General features: G+C 33.3%; 2 protein-coding genes across 2 annotated transcripts; one reads left to right on the forward strand and one right to left on the reverse strand.

Annotated features, from left to right (window-relative positions):
* The first annotated feature begins 1,460 nt into the window (after nt 1–1,460).
* Nucleotides 1,461–9,211, forward strand: LOC110719672. The gene is made up of 4 exons (XM_021898652.1): nt 1,461–2,140; nt 2,252–2,654; nt 5,795–5,922; nt 8,430–9,211. The coding sequence occupies exons 1-4, from the start codon at nt 2,042–2,044 to the stop codon at nt 8,886–8,888; spliced, it is 1,089 nt and encodes a 362-aa protein (XP_021754344.1). The 5' UTR covers nt 1,461–2,041; the 3' UTR covers nt 8,889–9,211.
* A 9,101-nt stretch (nt 9,212–18,312) lies between these two features.
* On the reverse strand, nt 18,313–20,014 carry LOC110719243. Its single transcript, XM_021898141.1, has 2 exons — nt 18,901–20,014; nt 18,313–18,613 (listed from the first exon to the last, which is right to left on the reverse strand). The coding sequence occupies exons 1-2, from the start codon at nt 20,012–20,014 to the stop codon at nt 18,570–18,572; spliced, it is 1,158 nt and encodes a 385-aa protein (XP_021753833.1). The 3' UTR covers nt 18,313–18,569.
* Nucleotides 20,015–25,555: the final 5,541 nt, after the last annotated feature.

Here is a 25,555-nt window from a genome sequence, read left to right on the forward strand (position 1 = left end):
TGGTTCTGGGTGGTAGTGGTTCGCTGGTGGTGGTTCTGGGTGGCGTGGCGCGTTCTATGGTTATGGTGCGTTCGTGGGTGGTGGTGATGGACTTTTGGTTGTTTAATTGATTTTTTTTAATTTTGATTAACCCTCTCTCCTCCTTAATTACATCATTTCATGCCCTTGCTTTTCAATAATTATGTTTAAAAAGTTTTGACTTGAGAACCGTGCTCCCCCCTTTATTGTAACAGATAAGAAACGGAGGGAGTATTATATATTGGTAAAAAAAAATTAAGTTAATGATGACATATGAAAAATCCTAACTCTAGCTTATAAAAAAAACGGAGGGAGTATTTTTTTTTTTTAAGCTCGAGAAGTTACTCCTATATATCTATCCATCTATTAATACTATATATTAAAGTAATTACCAGAATTATCCCCAAATTACATATGTCGTGTGCACAACAAAAAATTTCCCGCCAAAAACTTTTTTAAAAAAAAATATTCCTTAAATATAAGAGAATATATAGCCTAAATGACCCAAAAAATAGAACAATAACAACTACTTTAAATAAATAAAATATTTATTAGTCGATAATCTATAAAAATGTATTCCCTTGAATCTTTACTCATTAATCTATAAAATGTATTGTTTGAAAAAGATTTTAACTCAATTTTAAATTCATGACTTGTAAGCAAATTACAAAATAGAGATACTCTACATTAACGTATCTCATCTGTAATAATTTGATAACATAAATAGTATTTAAATGTATACACAATTTATAAACAATTACAAACTTATAATAATTTATATAAAAAAATATTCCTATGAATATCCGAGCGTTGCTCGGGCAAAGAACTAGTCTATTTACTATACTTTCTTTGTTTTTTTTTTAGTTGACACGTTTCTTTAGTCACGTTTACCAATGCACAACTTCAACCATTAATATCTTTAATTACCATTATAAAAAGTTAATATTTTGAAAATATATATCGTGACGATTCTAACAAGATCTCACACAACTATATGCTAAAACACAATCAAAGGGGAGTGAGTAAATAGCGCTAAAATCAAAACGTGTCAACTATAATAAAAAACGGAGGTAGTATATTAAAAGACGTTCCTTTCAAATGAAAGGAACGGTGCCACGTGACACTTTTCAGACTGCATGCGCCATGTCACTGTACAAAATATATGCACCACGTAAGCTTGCCACTTTATTGAACAAAATAAATTATGCTTTGAGCTAGATTTGAATCTGTAACCTCCAACACATAAAAGTGATACATTTACCATCTCAACCAACTTTTATTAATGTTTTATATTTGCATAACATTATATTTATATATTCTTTTCATTTATTAAGTAAATTAAATGTCCTAAAAAAAAAGTAAATTAGAGGTCATGTAATTTATTTATTTTTCACAATATTAGAAATTAAATTCATATGAGGTAAAAAAAAAAGTGACATTCGAGGCAACGCCTAGAACATACATAGCTATACAAACAGTCGAACATAATTATCAAATTAAAAATGTATAAACTAGCAATTCGGAGCATCGCTCGTACCACGCACTGGTTATATTAATGGTTAACCTCTCGTACCACGCACTAGTTATATTAATGGTTAACCTTAGAACGAATACGAAAAACCAGGCCTGTTGGACAATCATACAAATTAATACTCCGTACTGTATTATTAGCCCAAAAACTGAATCTATTTCGTCTACACCAGGCCCGTTGGACAATTTTGTTTGAATCCATTAAAAAAAGAAAAAAATCAAGATCAACAACCTTGGTAGCTTGATGTTGACAATCTTAAATTTTTCAGAAAATGCTCCCCATACACTCTCTTCCACTTACTTGTATTTTTACTTGTTGAAAATCATGAGAATTAAGATAAATCTTTCTGCTTTTCAAACTTTTCGATCATAATACTATCTGTAGATATCATTTATATTTCTGGATTTTTTTTTTTTTTTTTTTAAATTGAAATTTACTGGTCTTGATTGAATGTTACACAATAATCCAGGAATTTTTAGGTAAATTAAGCAAATGGGTACTGCTCAATTTTGGAAAAGATTTATTCTTTTAAGTAATTTTCTGCTGCTGCTGCTGCTCTTTCTAGTGGATTCATCTGATGCTGAGTTCAAGGTAAAATTTTCCTTTTTATATCAATTAGTTGATTTTGTATACTTGTATATATTATTAGTTGCTCAATTGTTAGATTTTATAGTAATATTGTGTGTATTTTTGGTAATTTAGGTCAAAAGTCCTTTAATAGCTAACAATAATGGTACTAGAAATTCAAATAAGCAAGTGGAGAAGGAAGAACAATTAGAAAATTCAAATGGGGTTTTTCAGAAAGATCTTGGTAGGAGCAATATTAGTGAATCATTACAGTCGAAAGATGTTCAGGATCAGGAAATTCATGATGGTAGTAGAAAGGATGAATCGAAGAATAAGGGTGATGAGAGTGGCAACAACTTAGAAGGGTTAGGAGAAGTTGATTCTAAAAGTGAGGTTAAAAGAGATGGCAATGAAGATTCAAATGGCTTCTTGATAGGTATGGAGAAGGAGAAGTCGCGAGACGATGAATGTGATCCATCTAACATGTGTGTTGACCCAAAGAAGAATTTAACTGCCTGTTTAAGAGTTCCTGGAAATGGTGAGTTTTGTTTGATTGAATGTTGGCATTTGAAATTCAATGGATGTGCAATGTTTCTTGTTTGTTGATTGATGACTTGGCATTGTTCCATATGCAGCAAGTTTGCTTTTCATTGCTTTAATTCATCACAGTAATTGTCTCATACAGCTTAATTGGGACTATATCTTAAATAAATTTGTGAATTTGTACATCGTATTTTTATATTTTGATTTCTGTATGTTCTCAAGCATAATTATGTTGGTAGAGCTGCTGCAGAGAAAAGCTAGTGCTAAAGAAAATGATTTTGCCTGCACCTAAGTTTGGTGTTTGGTCGTTCTTGTTGAGGATACATTACAATATTATAATGAAAAATAACCATTACTTGAGTAATTTAGCAAATAAGAGTTGGGTGTGTTGTTAAAGCCTTGTGAGAAATTTAAGTGTGGGTTTAGATTATCTAAGTGATTATTCGTTGCCTTTTGTTAGAGGTGGGGGGACAAGGGGAATGAGAAAGAAATCATATTGCTGACACAAAGTAACAGGATTCTTAACTAGTTTAAATGTAATAGTTGTTGTCACTTGTGAGCATACATTCTTTTCTTTAAAATAAATCTAAGCTTCTTTGTAAAGCCTTAGGTTGAAAAAATAATGTCTGAATTCATAAAGGGTTCTACTTGTGATCTTTGGAATGATAACATCATTAAGAATTAAATTTCAAATGTTGCCTGATGGTAGGTGATTTGAAATTATAATAAGTTATCAACCCATAGATAAAGGATTTGATGAGTATGGTTGACCATATTGTAATTTGGTATTTCCAGTTATCGATGCAATATCAACATCAGCATCCATGTCTCTAAAGAGAATCTTGTAGTATTGCCAAAGGTTAGGAAATTGGATGAAGACATTTTTATGTCTCACAAAGAAGCTCTTTCCATGTGCTTCTAAAGTAGACTAGGGCGGCTTTATTTTGATTATTTATTAGCAAGGCTTCAGTCATCACTTGAAATCTCTTGATGTGAACTTATGTGTATTTCTTAACCTTAAATTTAACTTATATGAACTAGCCCAATTATATTTGTTGTTGTAATGAACTTGTTAGCCCTCATCCTTTATTTATTTTATTTTTTTTATTTTTTTTTATTTTTTATGTAAAAGAGTAAGTGCCTTCATTATGGATCTATAGCCCTTAGTCAAAGAACAGCACTTTCACTTCCGTTAAATGAACCAAATTAATTGGTGTTCAAAGCTTAGTAATCTAGTTTGCTGCACTAATATTGGTATCATATCATAATCACTGGATTCTCGTTCAGTGGTCTTCAGGCTATTTGATGAGTCTTGGTGTTCAAAGCTTAGTAATCTAGTTTGCTGCACTAATATTGGTATCATAATAATTGGTACCATTGTATTGGAGTCTTCAGGCTATTTGATGAGTCTCATAAATAGCCTGCAAGGACTGTAAACATTTATTTTAGTACAGTAGTTACTGTTTCCATCCTATGAGCCTTAAGATGTTATAATAGAAGATTAGGATTTTGGTTGGGATCCTAATGGAAAATCTTATTTTGTTTTACATGTCTTGTGGGAGGGAACAAAATAGACTTTGTTACTTCTGTTAATTGCTTTTCGATTAGTTAATACTTTGTTTGATGGGACTTGTGGTTCCAATTTGAGTTAGCTAGCTAGTTGGGCTAATTTGAGCATTAAGTCATGAACTAACTTAGGCTTAACTTGGGCTATGAGTTGAGTTAGAATCTTTGATTTTACTGTTTCCTATTCTTAATTGAGGTAAGGACCTAGTACTATTATATTTATAAATAAAGAGATTCACTCTACTTTGAAGATGGATAGTTGTGAATAAAACTTGTGTTCTTAGCCTTTTGCTATAACATTGAGAATCAAAATCAGGAGTGAATTCAGAGTATAGAGTTTGTCTCTCATCAGAGATTCAGTGGGTTACGATAATTTTACCTGGAAATCTTTAAAGGAACATCAGACTCCATAGCACTATTAGTCATGCGGCTCAAGCCCCGTGAAACTGTTTTGGTCCTTTAGAAATTTGACACCGGGCCTAAGATTGTCCGCCAGTGGAAGCCATAAGTCATGTGATCATAACTCCAATTGACAAGGTCCTTTACCAGTTGACGCCATTGGATAAAATTATCCTTGACTGTTGAACAGCCTCCCATGATTTCCGGGGATGTGTTAGAACCAAAAATGATTTGTAACCTGATCCAAGCAATAGGTACTGGTCACAGAACAGTATGGCAGGCTACGCACTAAAACCTTCCATGAAATTGTAAGAGAAGTCTCATTGAATTTAGTGGCCTAAAATACCATATGTGACACCACATTCAAGATTAATTTCCTCGACAGACCATAAACCATTCTCTTCCAACTTTTTGGAGGCCCTTAATTCTCAAATCGCCTCCTAAGATTGGCTACTATACATCACCAATAAACATCATTAGACCCTACTTACCTCGATGATATTCATCCCAAAGGCTATAAGTCATAGTTATACGATTCCTTCGGGGGACAGCAAAACATATCACCAAGATTTAGAAGATGTTCTCTTCAGGTTGTACATTTGACAATTACAATAAGTCAGGCATATGAGACTTTTAATGGAGGCTGATGGTGAAGATCAATGAAAATTAGAAGAAATTATCCTTAGATCCCATCGAACCTTATAAATTGCTGAGGATCTATAATGTGTGGTAGGACCATAGGAGTTAGGAACAAGATGGCATATAATGTCTTATAATCCTAAATATCACTCTTTGATGCCCATGCCCCATAGGGGTCTCCTTGGCTTTAGATGAAAAAATCTTAACTAAATTTGCATTCGGGTTGTCTAGTTGGCAGTATAGTGAAATGTGATACTAGAAAAAAGATTGATTGTGCATTTGTGCCATGCAAATGCTGCCAAGCCTGTTACACGTGTGCTGGATCATTTTGATAATTAAATCACCTGGAGTTGGCTGCCTGTACTCTTTCACAGTCTGTGCAAGAGGTGCTAGCATGTCATTTTGGTGATTGCATGCATATTGCCTTGATCTCTGGCATTTATGCCCCTTGAGGTCAATGCGTCATCACGTTTTAGCTTCTGTTGTGGTTATCATTATTTGAAATGTATGTTGTTCCTTGAAAATTTCCAGATTCTCCAGATCTCTCACTCCTGATTCGGAATAAAGGATCAGAGCCTGTAACTGTCACAATTACAGCTCCTGAATATGTTCAGCTGGAGGAAACAAAAGTTCAGCTTCAACAAAAAGAAGACAAAAAGGTAAATTAAAATGATGAAAATTTCTTTGGTTGCTTGTCAATATTATCAATGGCAGCCTTAGTAGGTCTAGGAAATTAATGTCTTGGGTTCGGAAATTTTAACATAAGCCAAAATGATACTACATCTGTTGCACACTAGTTTTAATGCTTATCAATGCACAAAGTCTTGAGTGGTAAGTTGTGGTTGCCGGTTGGCTTATATCAATCAATCCATCAAAGCCTTAATCCCATAAGTGGGGTTGGCTACATGAACCAAAAGTGATTATTCCGTATAGTCATCCACGAAAATCTTCCTCCTCTATCCCTTACGATCAAATGCCTCATCCTCATGCAAATTCATATACTTCATATTGTTCCTAACTTCTTCCCACCAAGTCATTTTCGGTATTCCTCTCCCTCGTTTAACCCTTCCATGGTCCCACTGTTCCACTCTTTGTACCGGTGCACCCTCGTGTCTCCGTCTTACATGCCCAAACCAACGCAGACGATCTTCCCTTAGTTTGTTTGCAATGCCTGCACACCCACTTTCTTGCGAATAACCTCATTTCTTATTCTATCTCTTAGAGTGTTCCCCCACATCCATCTTAACATACGCATTTCCATGACCTTTATCTTTTTGATGTGCTCATTCTTAGAAGCCCAACATTCTGTACCATAGAGCAACACTGGTCTTAGTAGAATTTCCCCTTCAACTGTAAGGGAATGTTTCGATCATATAACACTCCCGTGGCCGCTCTCCATTTAAGCCACCCTGACTTAATCCCGTGGGTCACGTCTTGATCATGGTGAAGTCCTTACAGTCCAAGCTCACTACATCATCGCTTGCCCCCTTCTGTGTACCAAAGCGACATACCAAATATTCAGTCTTACTCCAACTTAGCTTAAACCCTCTACATTCCAACCTTTGCCTCCATAGCTCCAATTTGGCGTTAACCCCATCTTTACTTTCATCCACCAAAACGATATCATTTGCAAACAACATACACCATGGAACCTCATCTTCAATTGACTTAAATTACTTCATATTGAATTGTCGATTGGCTTATACTACTTAGTAAATTAATTGAAAAGTAGATGTGATGGAAATGGTGGGGTACAAACTATATGTAAATTGTAAGTAGATGTAAAAGGAGATAGTTGATCCAAAAAGAGTTTTACTCAGTAAGAAATAATTTATATAGAAAGAATTTTAAAAAGTGGTGAGAGTGAGACCATGCCAAAACTTAAAGGAGTGTTCAACCTATTTCAGAACAAACGGGAAAAGGAAGTGCTCAGATTATTTTAGGCCATAGGGATTACATATAAAAATAAAAACCTAATATCTTAGTCTAGATTCCAAAACTACCAACTTTGGAGTGCGAATGTGCAATCACAATTTGAAAAGCTTCAAAAACAAGGCGAAATGATTATTTTAAAGTATAAGGGGGAGGGGGGGTTATAAAATGTGAAACGAAGGATTTTTTTATTAAAAAAAAGGTCTGGTTGATCTGAACCCACGACCTCAGAAAAGTGCGACACGCAAACTAAAGGCTCAACTTACCACTGACCTGCCTTGTATCATTCAGAGTGTTGTTGCTCAAAGTTGTTATATTTAAACTTTGCCCCAATAATTCGTGGGTTCATATGGTGTTCCTGTGATTTACCGAGTTGAAAGATGTCCTGGTCAAGAGATGAACTTGTGTATGTAATTGATTACTCATATTTTAGCTACTCGTTTAAAGCTACTCCAGGTTATCATGTATGCTGGTTTTTAAGCTTGCTTCTTTTGGCCAGTAAGCTTGACTACAGTTTTTCAGTCCATCTTGGTGACTTACTGCCTTTTTTCTTGGAGTGAAATGAAACAGGCTCAGTATTTGATTAGAAATTAAAGACAGCAAACCTCAAATTCTTGCCAATTATGAACTTTAAACAATCTATTAGAAGCAGTTTATGAAAATTTGTAAATTTGTGCTGGTCTAGAGACTCTAGATTATTTTAAGCCCTAAAAAAGTATTTGCCGTCATGTTTGACATGTTTTCTGTTTTCAAGTGCTGGTTGAAATGAATCCCATGCTATGTCTCCGTTTGTTGTTTTATGTGAAAATTCTTGTGGCCCTTTTTGTCTATCAGCATCCCCCCATCCTCCCTCTGATTATAAACATTTATTTGTTTGCTCTATCTCCCTTAACCTGATAAAATGTATTTATTCATTATCATCAGAAGTTTTATATACAATGACCAAATCCAATTTTTGTTCTGTAACCTTTGTCACATTGCCATTGTTACAAATGATTCATGAACAGAGACCCATCAGCATAATTCTAGGTTATTAGACTCTGGACACATTGTCAAATCTATTAATTCATGATATTTTGCTGATTTGTAATGTTGATTTTTAATCTTCATACATTGAGGTCTCAAAAAAGTCGTGTTTGACAAAAAAGAGAAAACGATGCATTTTAAATGCCTTGTGGCTTTAATGTTCAGTATATCAAATTTTTGATCTCTTATAACTCTTTTTTTTTTGCAGGTTAAGGTAACTGTGGCATATGAGGCATTGGATAGCTTAATTTTATTGACAACAGAGAATACCCGCTGCACCCTTGACTTCAAGGAGTTGATTCCACGTGATTCTAGAATAGAAGCCCGTTATGTTTTCAAGTTCAGATATTTCAGCAACTTGACCAGGATTCAGTGCATGATACTCTTAACCCTGTCTGCAATTTTGGTATTTGGATCAGCTTGGATGTGTTCTGGCATGTGTAAGAAGCTCTATCAAGGAAACGGGTATCAAACCATCAACACGGAGCTACCACTGTCAATAGTTTCAAAACTAGGTCCAGAGAAAGATGATAGTTGGGACGACAGTTGGGATGACCACTGGGATGACGAGGAAGCACCCAAAACTCCATCATTGCCTGTCACACCAAATCTTTCATCTAGGGGACTTGCTTCTCGACGCCTTAACAAGGAAGCTTGGAAAGATTGATTTTGCTCTACATCTCATTTTTGTTATAGTTTCAAATGCAAAAGATGGATGATCTAGAAGTTTTTTTGAGGTTACGTGGTAATTTATTAATTTTTTGCGTTCTTTCTTTTCCTCCTGTATCTGTCGATTACTTCGTATGTATTACATTCTAGACAATGAATTTGAGATGAAACACCGTGACAAGTCGATTCATTGTAGCCAATTGTAAAAATAAAAGTTTATGTATGTTTGACATTGTAACTTTGTTTCTATACTTATTATTCACCCCAAAAATAAGGGGAATAGTAAGAAATAATCCATTTTAATTTTACCGTTTTTACTGAGAATGAGAAAAGTGGACTAAAAATGTCATGGGGTCCTTGCCTTTTTAGTGAAATGCTTGATGATGAATGCACGTGTATGTTGTGACCTAAGTGGGCTTTAAATGACCTAATGACCCACACCAATTTGACGTAATGAGGTGGGTCATGACCCAAATAATTTAGCCTTAACAACTTCTTTGATTGAAGTGGGCCAGTTTTGAACGTTGTACATTGTTTTGGGTCGTTCCTCACGTGCAAATGTAGTGGGCCTTGAGGATTTCTAGATCCCCGCTTGGCCTTTTGCGGTGCTAGTCAAGACGTCCAATTATGATTGTGAAGGTTTCAAGAACATGTTAAATCATGAGATACCGTATATAGTTTTAGGTGTAGTAGAAGATATTTGATCTTAGGTTTTTGATACTAATATAATGTGTTTTTTATACTTTGTTATATATAAATGAAGACTGTATAAGAAATGTAACCTTAAATATTGAATTATATTCGGAATGTTACGGAAACAAATTTAAGGATAACAATAGTCAAGATTTTGGTATTATGACTATGTTGTAAAATGTAAGTAACCTAAATAGTGATTGTAAGCTTTAATCTCTTGATGGATCTTGAGAGTGAGGGCAGCTGAGGTGATTAAGAGCTTTTTTTCCGATTTCAAGAGATTTTAGAAGTGATTCTCACCATTCATTTTTGTGCGGCTCTCTAAAAGGAATAATAATTAAAAAAAAAAATCATCACCTTGGTTGTTGATGAAAATTAAGCTAAAATTAATTTACATTTAAGTGAAGAGACTGTTTCAAAAAAAAATGAAGAGACTAAGGTATGTATGTAACTTAACCACTCCCCCCCCCCTCTCTCTCTCTCTTGCAATATTTGTAAAAAAAACATGATGGTCATATTTGGTGAAAAGATAAAAGCTAAAATTCATCGTTTTAATTAATTTTGACTAGTTATTTGTATTAATTGATTCAACTAACTGATTGTAAAGTTGTTTGGAGTATACAAAATGACCAATAAAAAATATTATTATGATAAAATTTTGGGTAAAATGAAAAAATTCTCACTAAACACGTTTTATAAACACCAAAATTTTTGTGTTATATACATATTTGGTCAAATTGTACATGTTTTTATTTTATTATATTACATAAGAAAAAAATGTGGCATCTCTATAAAATTATAAAGAGATATACTTTATTGTATTTTGGTTGTGTCTTCATACGACGTATATCATGATTTCACATGGTCAAGTTACACGAATTGCACAGGATATATGCACGAACACATGCTACATGCACAATTAATGAAATGTTTCACAATGACACAAATATTATGCTCTCATTTAAACTGTTGGAGCCCTTGACCGATCTTCTTCTCTCTTTCGTATTTATGATCTTATTCGGTTTGACATTTATTTACAACTGTCAACCCCTTAGCTATTTTTAATTTATTTTGTGTTTGATTTATATAAGTTGTAAATAAAATAGACGCGTTTTTATAGTGCACATACATGATACTACATACGAAATACTACATAGAAGATTTGTTACCATAAAATACATTATAAAAATTAACGCTAAGAAAAGCATAATAAAAATTATTTCCTACTCATGATAAAGTCTTTTCATGAACTAAGTATTATGTAAGAATTTTTTTTAATGAATTTAGAAAGTCGCCTTACGAAGAAAATAAATAAAAAATGCTTATATAAGTGTTATCTGATACTTCCTTTGTCTATAAAAAATATTTAATATAAATTTCAATGATAATGAAATCTAATATTCTCTTCTTAAATATAGTACATAAAAAAAGATTACTTTGTAATCTTGTTTATCGTTTTAATGTGCCCAATTTCACAATATCAGCTTTTTTTAAAATTTACATTCAAAATTACACTAATAGAAGTGAAACAATCAAGTCAACTTCATAAGGAGTATATTTTAGGTGATTATATGATGGAAGTTAATAATTAAAGTAACACTATGAGTATGATTGAATTCAACTCTATATATCATGAAGACATCCAAGTAATGAACTGGAGTTGTCGATCAATCAATCAACTGCTTGAAATGCATTCAATCAATCAATCACACATGTTTAATGTTTGTGACAACGATTATATTCTGGTACTTGAATTGCCAGTCTTTTTCACCTAGACACCCTTGACCCATGCCTTCACTTCGACTCTCATCTCCATTGTTATTACTCGTATGTACTACCAGTTTATTCTATCTTAAGCTTTTAGTATATGAATTTAGCACGCAACTATATATATTGATAATGTAAACTTATCAATCAATATTCACTATATCATTGAAAACGTTAAGTTGGATATGTATCCATGTACGTGCTAATAAAAACTACACACCTCATTTGATTATCTTTATACGGAGTAGCCATTTAATTCAAGAAAAATAAGTTTATACAAGGGTTCATAACTTATACAGAGTAATAAAATAAATTCCAAAAAAAAATGTTCATGAAATACCACTTAAATTTAATTGATTGATTAATTAATTTAGACAAGATGTATAAAACATAATTTATGTTTTGCAAGTATGTGTAGCTATTAGCTAATCCATGTTACCATGTAATGTAAGAAATAACCAAGCAAGTATAGTCTAGTGGAAAAATCATGGTTGTGGTTGTGGGATCAAACCCACTATATGTAAAATATACGTATACAGCATAAATCCTATTTTTTCAACTTTCAAGTATGGAGTATATATTTAAAGCGGTATCATTTTTTATTTATTTTATTATTTTTACAACGGGTAAAAGAACATACTTCAAGCTGATTAAAATAACACAAGAGTAAAAAAATTTGAAATCTGTAGTTAACGTTAAGCTTGATATACCTAGTTTCATTTGTCAATTGTCATGAATTGCAAGCAAAACTTTTATCTGCCCTTAATTGCGCAATTATGCTTGTTTATGGAACTTCATCAAAAGAAAGTCTATATATATGTAAATTTTAAAGTCTGATGTGACACGCAAGTTTGGCTTTAAATCTATATTCTTAAAAAGAAATTATTTTATAGATGATTATATGCTAATTTAGATTAAATTAGTAATATAACACGATGAAACTTGGAAGTTAAATGTAAAGCTCGTGATTAAACAATTAATCCATACTTCGTACTAGTTTACCCAATGGAATAAATCTCACACACGACCTTTAAACTAGCTTAATTATTACTTTTGGAAACACAATACTTGCACGTTGCATTTTACCAAATAATTAACTACTGTGCTAAACTTTCATCCTCTCCTCTTTGTCTCCTTTATATAAGCAAGAAAATCATTAAAAGTTAAGTTTCATTAACAGGCCAAAAGTTATGTAATTATGTAGATTGTAAAACTTCCTAAAATAGTAAAAACAGGATATTTTGAGCCTTATTAATTACACTGAAATACTCTTAAATAGTATTGCCAAAACGCTGCGGTTAGAGCTTAATTATTAGCACGTGATGTAGTGAACGTGGCACTTTGTGTGATTGAAGCACGTGCAACGGTGTCGCTTTACAATTTTGTGTTAGTAGGAAACACGTGGGAATAGGGGCCCACTTTTATGGTAACGTGGCACCTCCATTTATTCGCCGGTTTATCAGGCCGTATTTTACCATAAAATACGATTACATGACAACTAGTGTTAAACAATACGAGTATTACTCCCTCTGTCCCATTAATAGTTAGAATGTTGAGGTGGACATGTAATTTAAGAAAATTACAAATGGGTCCATTTAAAATATTTGTTTACTATATAAAAGATTCTTTTTTGTATTTTTATATTGTAAGAAAACAAAAAGTGTGGGAGGTGGAGGTAGTGATGAGGGAGAAAATGTAGGATTTAATTGGGTTTTGGTGTTTGTGGTCCCAAAGAGATTATAGCAAAATATATTTTTATCAGTGGTCCCATCCCATATTTAGTAACGTGTCAAGTATTTTGGGACGGACGAAAATGGTAATTGTGTCAAGTATTATGGGACGGAGGGAGTACAATAGTTTGATGATATAGCACATTGGAAGATCATTATTTATATTGTGTTTTATTCTTCTAATTTTCATAAATTTGATATTTTAGAAACCATTTGAATTAGTTCGTTAATTGAAAATCTAGAATGGAATAGAATAAAATCTCATACTGATTTAAAGTTGTTTCGTTCATTTGCCATAATAGTTTTTACTGTTTGCCAATGACATGTATTGTGAATCTTAGAATGTAAGGTAGATATAGAAGTTTGTAGGGGGGATGACCATGGGTAGAATTATCATACCCTTCTTGATATGAGGCTTCATAGCTAAAACTCTAACCAAATAATAAAATTGATGGAAATGGATTGTAACTTCATTCTTACCCCTTCTAAAAGGTCCAATCAAACAACCTCTCAATTTAATTAAAAATATAAATACTTAACCAAACATTCAGAGTATACATAACAATCGTAAATTAACAGACTTACTTCATATATTATTTCGAAAATTATTAAGATGAATTGATATAACAAGATCCCAGCATATCTCGGTCAGTGTGTGAATGATGGATTACTCTTACAATAACTAAACAAACATATGCAATTAGCTAAGCTTGACAAATGGATTAATGGAATATCTGTATGCTCTTGTACAAGCATATAGACGAGCATACATTTACAAAAGAGGTAGTCAACAGATTATGAAAGGTAATAGGAAAGTATATAAGTATGCTTAGGATTGTGAACATTATGGTACGTTTAGAAGCACCAGTATTACTAGTTAACCTAAATATACGTAATACTATGCATTATAAATACTTGTGAATGTAGATGCAATAATTTTTTTATTTTAACATAAGCATATATATAGACCGTATACAGTAAATATTTTACTCCGTTATTTCCTAATAGGGAGACAAAGAAACTTGAAAACAGTGGTTAAACAAGGAGCATGAATTGTCACAAGACTCACAAGTAGGATTCGGTTATCTTGGTAACATGCCCCTGCCCGATAATCCAAAAAGTGCCGTTGCATAATCTATTTTATTTTAATTTTTTTTTTATGTCACGCAAAATCTAACAAAATAAAACTGGACTAAAAACAAACTAATTTCGGGCCCAGAAATCCATTACAGTTTATACAGACGTTTCTTTAAGATTTGTGTGTCGGCCTTTATTTTAATCTCTCTCTTTTTTTCTTTTTTTTCCCCTTTTTATTGATTATCTAAGGGGGGAAAAAATTATATTTGAGTTTTAATTATAACTCCTCCATAATAGAAATACTTTCGAGCCTATTATAAGGTATATGAATTAAAATGTTGCATCAATCCGTGTTATAAACGTTTGATTTAGGCTTAGATAGAAAATGTATATCAACAAATATTCAAATGATTTTTTTTTTAATGTAAAAAGAACCACCCTGACCGTAACTCCACCTATACAGTTTTTTGGTCTAATTATTTGCGAGTCGGAAACTATGGACTTTTGGAGTGAGGGGGGAAGGGTAAGAGATCCCTACTTAAAGTGTCTCTATTGGAAATTGAATCCCCAACTTTAAGGTTGGAAGGTGCAATTCTTACCACTAAACCAACCTTAGCTTACTACAAATATTTATTTATAGAATTATTTAAACTGAGAAATACTTTGCAAATACTTTTAAATGTTTATAAATAAGTACAAAAAGAGTAGTGAGAAGCATGGGTTGTAGTAGTGGTGCCCAAAAATTGTGGGGCTAAATGAGGATTGAACAAGTCTTGATGATTCTCATATGTCAGTCGATCTTTCTTCAAGTGATACTGCTCTTATCCCCATTTACGTACTCCATGTTGCATTCTTCGTAACAAACTTTGCCATTGTATTTTATTTGAGCTCGTTAGGTTTAATTTACTTTATTTGGCAACCAATTACTTTCATGATATTGGAGTAATTTTAGTTTTTAGCAATCTATAGTAATTGATTGAATCAAACACCAGCCTAGGCTTTCAACCGTAGTAGGGAACTAGCTTAGGGGCTATTGACCGAAGGAGGATTCACAACTTATACCAAATACGTACGTATGACATATATGTACTCCGCTCTCCTGGTTAGTAGTCTTCATGCAAAACATTAGCTTAAAAAAAAAAATTAAAAAAATAAAAAAATAAAAAAAAAATTGGTGTTTTCTTCACTATCATTTTTATTTAAATTAAAGGTGGTCGTGATTGTTAAACTTCAATAAAACAATTAGGAGAAAACCGCTTAATGAGCCTTTACTATTAAACACATATATATAGGCTTACAACATTAACCTAACATGCCAAAAACTCCTAACAAGATATATACAAATATATTCACAAAATATATCTCATAGCATAATTATATCCTAACACTCCCCCTCAAGTCAGAGCATGTAAATCACGAATGCCCAACTTGTTAAGAAGAAAACCAAACTGTCGTTTCCCAAGTGCCTTCGTCAAAATATCTGCTAACTGATGACCGGTAGGAACATACGCAGTAGCTAGATTACCATTCACCAACTCATCACGAACAAAGTGACAATCTGCCTCTATATGCTTAGTACGATCATGAAAAACAGGATTTTTAGCAATATGGAGAGCAGATTGACTGTCACAATACAACTTCATAGGCTTAGGATGCAAAATACCAAGAGAGGACAACAAAGATTACAACCACTTTAATTCACAAGTTGTAACTGCCATAGCACGATACTCAGCTTCAGCAGAAGAACGAGATACTGTCGGTTGTTTCTTAGCCTTCCACGAGACAGGGGAACGACCAAGAAAAACCATATAACCAGACAAAGAACGACGAGTCAAAGGACACGCTGCCCAATCACTGTCACAGAAAGCCGTCAAACACATGTCCTTCATAGGACGTAACAATATACCCTGACTAGGACTACCTTTGATATAGCGAAGTACCCTGATTGCTGCATCCCAATGTTGCACCTGCGGGTTACTCAAAAACTGTGCAAGAGTATGAACAGAGTAACTCAACTCTGGACGAGTTACAAATAAATAAACAAGTCGCCCAACTAAGCGACGATACTGATCAGGTTGAGAGAATGGCTCCCCTTCGGCATATGTCAAACGATGGTTCTCCATAGGTGTATCAATAAGCTTATAACCTAACATACCTTCCTCAGATAATACATCTAAAGCGTATTTACGATGAGATAAAAATATACCTTCCGGGCCACGAGCAACTTCAATGCCCAAAAAATACTTCAACACACCAAGATCTTTCATATGAAAGCATGTACTCAAATACGATTTAAAACGAATAATTGCATCATGAGAGGAACCCGCAATAATAAGATCATCAACATAGACAAGTACATGCAGAGAGACTGATCCCTGAATATAACTGAATAATGAATAATCTGCATACGATTGCTTGAAACCATACGAATTCAAGGCATTAGACAATTTAGAAAACCACTGTCGAGGAGCTTGTTTCAGACCATATAGAGACTTACGCAACCTACAAACCTTCCCTGGAGTAGGACAGTTATAACCTGGAGGTAACTGCATATACACCTCCTCCTCCAAATCACCATGAAGAAAAGCATTATGAACATCCATTTGATGCAACTCCCAATTTAAAGAAGCAGCAACAGAAAGAAAGAGTCTAACAGTCCCCATTTTTGCCACAGGGGCAAAAGTCTCGTGATAATCAACACCTGCAACCTGTCGATTTCCATACACAACAAGACGACCTTTAAGTCGCTCTACTTCACCTGTAGATGTATATTTAATTTTATACACCCAACCACTACCAATAGCCTTCTTACCTGAAGGTAAGTCCTCCAATGTCCACGTGCCATTTCGTTCAAGAGCATCAATTTCTTCTTTCATCGCCTTACGCCACCCTACATGTTTCACAGCTTCACTAAACGAGGAAGGTTCTCTACCCTTTGAAACTGATGTCAGAAAACACTTGTGTCTCACAGAAAAATTGTTATAATCAACATAACAAGCTATATCAAATTGTTTACCTGAAGAACTTGATTGAGACGGGAGCAGTAGTTGTTGATGGAGTGGGGTCTATTGCCTGTCGAACAACCGTATTAGTCACATAACCACGGAGCTTCGAGGATGGAATCTTTGTACGATGACCACGACCCAAAACCTCAACATTGTTAGGAGTATTAACCCCTGCCACGTCATTGTGAGCACTCGTTCTCCCCCTCAACTCAAGAGAGGCAGTAGCAACACCATTTCCAATTGAATCATTATCAAGCACATGCATATTGTTAACATCACCATGCAAAGAATCACTATTACCATGCATATTATTAACCTCCACAGTAGCATGCATATCTTGCAAAGAGGCCACATCAGAAGCACTAACAGTCTCACGAACAGGTGTAGGCACATGCAAATCATTATCAAAGTCTTCATCATCCCACAATCTAACTTGATTAAAATAATTTTCCCATTCCACTTTCTCCGACTCATCAAATATATCAATAAAAGGAAAAGTGCACATCTCGGCTTATTAAAAACTCATTAGTCTCTAAATCATAAAACCTCCATCCTTTTTTTCCATATGGATAACCAACAAAAATACACCGTCGAGACTTTGAGTCAAATTTGTCCTTAGCACGCGAATTATTCACAACATAACTCAAACAACCAAAAACACGCACTTCATCATAAGAAGGAGGTTTACCAAATAAACATTCATGAGGGGATTTTCCTTGTAAGATGGGAGTCGGAGTCAAATTGATAAGATGAACCGCAGCTAAAACACATTCCCCCCAAAAATACTTAGGTAATTTAGCTTGAAAACGTAAAGCCCGTGCAACATTTAAGATGTGCTTATGTTTTCTCTCAACACGACCATTTTGTTGTGCAGTATCAACACACGATGTTTGATGCAATATTCCTTTTTTATCGAAAAAGGACCTTAAACTCAAGAACTCTTGCCCATTATCACTTCTCAAAATTTTAATCATTTTATTAAATTGAGTTTTAATCAAAGAATAAAAATTACGAACCAAAGTTCCCACTTCATGTTTTCCAATCATCAAATATACCCATGTTGCACGAGAATAATCATCCACAATAGTAAGAAAATATCTAGCATTACAACTAGACGATACTCTATTCGGACCTCAAATATCACAATGTATCAAATCAAACAAACCAGATGCTTTATTCATACTCAAAGGAAAAGAGTTTCGGGGTTGTTTACCCATAAAACAAATATGACGATCAAACACACCACACTTTTTATTCATACTACTACTAGCTACTCCAAGTAAAGAAGAAACTACTTTCATAGAAGGATGACCTAAACGCCTATGCCATAACATACTTGCATCTGGAACCACCACAGAATTGACTTGAAAACTACGAGCACGGACCGGCCGGAAGAGATAGACCCCATTATACTGCACCCCCGCTCCAATCAGGTTCTCCAAAGTGCGGTCCTGAATAGTACATAGCTTGTTAGTAAAAAGAACAATATAGTTTTGCTTTTCTAATAATTGAGACACTGACAATAAATTACAATTTAATTCGGGAATAAATAAAACATTGTCTAATATTAAACCATCACTCAATTTTATTTTCCCTTCTTTAGTGGCCGTAGTACTTTTCCCATTAGGAAAACCAACGGGAGATAAAATATCACGTAAATTATAAAACAATTTTAAGTCACCCGACATGTGATTTGATGCTCCAGTATCAATTATCCACTCATCCGAATTATACATACCATGAGAATTATTGTCAGTTGAAGGAGGGGTTTTTACACCCTTAATAGCACTCATAAATTGAACCCACTGTTCATTACTCAAAGTTGGAGCACTTGTACGGTCAACATCATTAATATCATCACCATTATATTGCTTTGAGCTACTGCTCACACTGCCAGCAAACCCACGACCACTAGAACCTTGCGCACGACCACCACGGCCACCTCTACTTGACCCACGACCACCACGCTGACCACCACGCCCACTAGAATTAAAAGATTCGGGCCAGCCATGTAGATCAAAACACTTCTCCTTCACATGACCCTTTTTGCCACAATGATCACATACACGAGATTCACCACTACTCGACCAAGTAGTCCGACCCTGAGCCGTACCAGACGCAGCAAACCCAACAGCACCATCTGGACGATTATCGTGAGCATCCGAGACAGTTTGCTTGCGTTCATCCGACACAACCTTTGCATACGCCACATTGAGAGAAATAATAGGGTCCATCATGAGGAGAGTAGACACCACACTGCCAAATTTCTTTGGGTCTAAACCAATACAAAATTGATGGAGTAATTCACTCTCAACAATTTTAGCATATTCAGGAGCAGCTGTACACGTACACTTGGGAATTTTGACATAACTAGCCAACTCATCTTGTAATTTACGTAACTCACCAAAATACACCGCAACCGGCCTACCATGTTGCTTGCAATCTACAATTTGAGCCTTTAACTCTAGAATACGAGGGCCATTGCCAAGGGAATATCTATCACGTAGATCATCCCACAAAGACTTGACATGGTCTGGAAATCGAACAGTGGATCGCACAGAAACATCCAATGTATTAACAATCCAAGCAACAAGCATTGAATTAACAATGCCCCATTGATCAAAATCAGGAGACTTAGCATCCGACACCTTAATAGTACCATCAATAAAACCAAGTTTGTTCTTCGCACGGAGGTTATTGCGTAGAGAACGAGACCACTCCTCATAGTTGTCTCCTTTCAACATAATAGGGCTTATCACGGCCCCTGTACCTTCACTCGGATGGAGATAGTAGGCTGAAAACAGTTCGTAGCGAGGGCCCTTAGGAGACAGAACATCATCACCACCAGTCATCACAACTCAAGAAGAACAACAAAGAACACACAAAGCGGAAGCACAAACCAGAAACACACGCAAACAATCTGGAAAAGAAGAACAAAGCTAGGGTTTGTGTTTGGGAAAAATAAAAAAAACTGGGAAAAGAACGTAAAAAAAATCTCTAATTTAGAGGGCTCTTGATACCATGTTAAACTTCAATAAAACAATTAGGAGAAAACCGCTTAATGAGCCTTTACTATTAAACACGTATATATAGGCTTACAACATTAACCTAACATGCCAAAAACTCCTAACAAGATATATACAAATATATTCACAAAATATATCTCATAGCATAATTATATCCTGACAGTGATTCAATCAAATATGATCAAAATTGAATCATATAAAATTATATATATATATATATATATATATATATATATATATATATATATATATACGGGGAGGTTCCGCTAAAAACAGAGCTTATGGTGAAAACTAAAAACAAGCAATCTTAGCCATTCATTACTAGCACAAAAGATCAGACGGTTCTAAAGCCCTAAGATCATTCCAACCTTACATATAATCAATTCAACCGTTTTAAAGGTTTTTTTTTTTTTTTTTTTTTTGACAAACGCAACGTTTTAAAGGTCACTACATGCTAAAATAAAGTAACTTTATCTAAATTGACGATATTTACATAGAGTCACTATATATAAAAATAACGTAACTATATACAAAAATAGGGTAGCTATTTCAATTTTTACAATATTTACATTAAGGTCACTATATACAAAAATAGGGTAACTATTTCAATTTTGACCATATTTACATAGAGGTCACTATATACAAAAATAGGGTAACTATAACAATTTTTACAACATTTACATTAAGGTCACTATATACAAAAATAAAGTAACTATATCGTCTGAGTTTTTGACACCATTTACATAAAGGTCACTATATACAAAAATAAAGGTCACTATATATTATAAAAATAAGGTGACTGAAACAAAATTTACAACATTTCCATAATTCTAAGGTCATTATATCGAAAATAAGGTAACTATATATTAACTTCGGGTAATTATATCAATTTGACACCATTTACCTAGAGGTCGATAAATATAAAAATAAGTATTAAAAAAGTCTATGTAGGATTCGAACCTACATCCCGTGATTACACGGTGCTCGACCAATTGAGCTAATAGGCTTTCAACATGCCAAAACAGCCAATAAAAGCATACCAACATCACAGACCAACATCATACAGACTGAAGCAAAACAAGCTTGACAAGATCAACGTTTCAAGAACAGAAGCAGAGGCAAATAAAAGCATACCAGGATATCATGATACGAGCAAGCCACCTGTATATGAGGAATCCCAACTAAATGTAGATATTGAACAGGCAGGCACCAAAAATCATACAATCAGAGATAAATCTTCACAAAGGCTGAAGAAGGTTACTATACTAACTCCAGCTGACAAGGTAAGATTAGGCATGATAGAGCTCGCAATAACGCAAACTAGCATACTCGAATTTTAGAAATAAATTTCTAAGGACACACTTCTACCATTTAACAGATATAAGCCTATGAGGCTATGATTCACAAAACAATACATATCTAGCTCCGTATCAGAGTGCACTTAGATTCTGGTACCATTACTTCAAAAGAAAGTCTATAGTAGGATAACAATACAATTGACCACTTGGTATTAACATTCAACTCTCTTACTCTTTGAGTGGAATAATAACAATAACTCAAATGTCTAGACTGTCATGGATGATCTGCACTACTGTTCGAATAAAATCTTAAATGAAAATGTACAAATCTACTGCAGAATTAAACAAAATATCGTTCACAATCACAATCACAAGCAGAACTTATTTAATCACATTCTTTCTTATACACAACATATAACAACCCATTAATAGGCAAAATCACATATCTACACATCACAGCACACAGGAGTGAAATCAACACGCTCACAATCACAAGCAGAACTTTCACCCAATCACACACCTATACACAAACGAGCAGCTTACAGTCCATTCACAAACGAGCAGCTTACTGTCCAATTATAGGTTGTATATATAAACAATTTCTACGGCAACACAAAAGCAAGGAAATCACATTTCTGACAATCAGACTAAATACATCAATAAAATGCAGCAACATTAGAAAAATATCATCAAAATAATCAAATAAAACACAAAGTTCAGAAAATTTGATGATGAAATTGAAAATCGAACACAAAGTGATAAACTAAGCCAAAATAATCGAGCACAAACTGATAAACTTAAAATGAAAAAATCGAACACAATTGAGAAAAAATAAAACCGAAAAAATCGAAATCAAATTCAAAAAATTAAGCCGAAAAATCAAACACAAATTGAAAATAGAGAAATTGATCAATATACAATGAAATGATCGATTAACGTAGAAAAATTTGATGACGAAATTGATGTGCTCAGAATGCCAAACGAAGAAATTAAGCTGAATTATAACATAATTAAACTTATATGAAACTCGATTAAGAATGAACTACCTCAAATAAAGTTAAATTACTCCTACGAAACTTACAAAATTTGCCAAAAATTACAAAATTAATAAAAAACAGAAGCAAAGTACTCAAAAAAATTGCACAAATCGGAAACGAAAAACTCAAGAAATTACTCAAAAAACAACGATATGAAGAAATTATGAAAAACGCAAAATAATAACTCAAAAAACAATTAAAAATCAGAAAATAACAAAAAACAGAAACGAAAAACTCAAAAATTACACAAATAAGAAACGAAAAACTCAAAAAAAAAAAAAACTCAAAAAACATTGATTAAAAGCTAAAATAAAGCAAAATTATAAATGATTTCCTTACTTGATAGATCGTAGACAATAATAGGAATCAATTTGATGAAGAATCGAATCAATCACAACTATGCTTTGGAGAAGTAGTATGAAGTTTGAGGAAGAATGTAGAAATCAGGAAAGAGAAAAGAGAGGAGAGAGAATGTTATGCATGAAAATGCAGGAGAGAGAAACCAAAAGGCTGGAAAAAACCCCTACCGTAGGATAAGATGAGTTTGAATCTACGGTCAAGATTTTGTGTTTTCAGTTTTTAACTTAAGGTTGGTTTTCACATGATCCAACTCCTATATATATATATATATATATATATATATATATATATATATATATATTTTCGCTGAGTGGAATTCGTCTTTTTGTCAAATCTAGCCTGACTTTTGTTGTTGAACAAAAAGTTATCGGGTGAAAAATCTTATTTAATGTTTTCCAAATTATTTCGCACTTCAATTTGTGATAAAGTACTGGACAATGTTATAATTAAATCTCCTAGCAGAACGAGGTTTCATTAGGTCGATTGAAAGTGTGAGTTGTACCTTCTCGATCAAGTTTCTAGGACTGTAATTAACATCTATTCGATATTGCATTATAATGGTCTTTATCAATAATTGTCAAGTCTTCGTGTCAATAAATAAATAAATAAATAAATAAAATTGTCAAGTCTTTATGACATTATGTATAAAAAGGTAACCCTAAAATATTAGTCACTAATCATATATTAACAATACAAGAAGTTATTTTTTTGACCAACTAGTCTCTGCACCCCAAACAACATTCTCATAAATGCCATTGTATCTTTTTGTTCTTTGGGACGTTGTATCACTAGTTGAGTGAATCAATTAGTTGTTATAAACATTTTTATTTTTAACTCCTCAATTCAATAAAATAATTCTAGTATGTTTGTGATAATGACTGCTTTAGGATTCTTATAATGAATCAGTGGCGTTACCACTGGAAGAATTTTGTGGTGTCAGTTAGAAAATGACTTCACTTTCATGTTTAATTTCAAAATTTACAAGAAATTCTTTGAAAAAGTTTCGAGCATATACCTAATTACAACAGCTATTCCCAAGTGGTGATTTTTTTTATAAAAAATGGTTCGCTAAAGTTTTTCCTTTCATATTTAAAACAATCATTTTTTTTATAGGAACTTTGCAATAAGATCATTCTACACATTTTTTTTGCTTGCAAATGACTGATCACAAGTTGCATATCACATAAAATTGGTATTAATTCGTAATTTTATACAAAAGTGATTTCCTGTGATTTGAATAATTTAAAAAACTTTGTTTGATACAATATACTCGTTATATACAAGTCCTAAAGTCCAACTTATACTACCCTAAAAATGTTAATAATTTATCAGCAAACTTACATAGACATTGTATTCTAAAAAAATTGTGAACTTTAGTTAATAAACTTTAATTCTTTACCCCTAAAAAACCTTATAATGATGATGTTTATGCATGATCGAATTTTGTTTAAGTAGAAAAGGCGTAATTTAATTAGTATTTCAAATTATAATTTTTGTTTGGGGGTAGTTAAGATATCGAAATCTTTCTCTACATAAATTATCTTTGTACATATGTGCCTTTATTTGTGTTTATTGGGACAGTTTGCGTTCAAAAGAGAAAAAATTGTATATACGTAGTAGTACCTTTTTATCAATTACAATAATTATTAAGAGAGTGACCTCTAAGGCTCTAATTATTATGATTTGTGAGTGCTTGTGTACGTCAATGCATAATTCAAATAATTATGCGGGTAACGTTTGTGCATGAAATTTAATTAATTAAATGTGCATGCAACAGTGATTTAACGAAATAAAGGGACACACCCACTAATATAAGATTGACAATCATCAAATTACGACAAACAAAAGAATCAGACAAGAAAACACTAGTTGGAAGTAGAATACAGTGCACTATACTGAAATTTAGGCGTAACATGATGGTTTTTGTTATATTATTATAAAGTCTGATAATATTTGAAAAGGTTTGGTCAAAAGTTGCGTTATATTTCCGTGATTGGCTCATGGGTGAACTTCCACTTCGAGTTGATAACGGTAGTGAATATATATGTAACCTAGACCCTTGACTTTTGCCAAAGAGGTTAAATAGAAGAAACTACTCGATCACAAAAAGGAGATATTTGATTGGTTGAAAACCAAGTGAAACTCACAGATAAATGATTGATGAAGTTAAATAGAGTTGAATTGCTTTCAAAAAAAAAAATTAAAAAAAATATATTATGGAGGAAATTAAATTGATTCAATTCTCCCTTTAAATTTAGGGCATATTTTACAACATATATGAAGATAATGTGACTATGTCATGTTTTATTCTCTTATAATTGTCTGAAAATCTAAATTTAGAATGTAAGTAAAAATGTAAAATAAATGTGAATTTGTGATGGATATTATTAGATAACTTAGATATGAAAGACTACATATTTTTTATTTTAAAACTTTTCTTGTCACATTACTACTTGTGGTCACTTCAAAGTCGTTTTAATCCTATTCGTAACTAATAATGCAATTTTTCACCATATGAAAAGTATTGAAGTAACTTAGGGATGATTTTATACATGAGGGCCTTCCATAATTAAGATAATACACTCCATTTTTTTTTGATAGGGTCATCAAAAATATCACCGAATATCTTCTTTATGGGGTCAAGTGTGTTTCAATTCATTAATTGAATGATG

This window comes from Chenopodium quinoa, unplaced genomic scaffold (assembly GCF_001683475.1).
Source record: "Chenopodium quinoa cultivar QQ74 unplaced genomic scaffold, ASM168347v1, whole genome shotgun sequence".
Taxonomy (NCBI): domain Eukaryota; kingdom Viridiplantae; phylum Streptophyta; class Magnoliopsida; order Caryophyllales; family Amaranthaceae; genus Chenopodium; species Chenopodium quinoa.

What these genes read in the sequence shown, in the direction of transcription:
- LOC110719243 (XM_021898141.1), bottom strand. Translation starts at nt 20,014, where the DNA reads ATGACTGGTGGTGATGATGTTCTGTCTCCTAAGGGCCCTCGCTACGAA. An exon ending in AACTGACAATAATTCTCATG is followed by an intron (nt 18,614 to 18,900) that starts GTATGTATAATT and finishes TGTACTATTCAG; the next exon opens with GACCGCACTTTGGAGAACCT.
- LOC110719672 (XM_021898652.1), top strand. Translation starts at nt 2,042, where the DNA reads ATGGGTACTGCTCAATTTTGGAAAAGATTTATTCTTTTAAGTAATTTT. An exon ending in CATCTGATGCTGAGTTCAAG is followed by an intron (nt 2,141 to 2,251) that starts GTAAAATTTTCC and finishes TTGGTAATTTAG; the next exon opens with GTCAAAAGTCCTTTAATAGC. An exon ending in TTTAAGAGTTCCTGGAAATG is followed by an intron (nt 2,655 to 5,794) that starts GTGAGTTTTGTT and finishes GAAAATTTCCAG; the next exon opens with ATTCTCCAGATCTCTCACTC.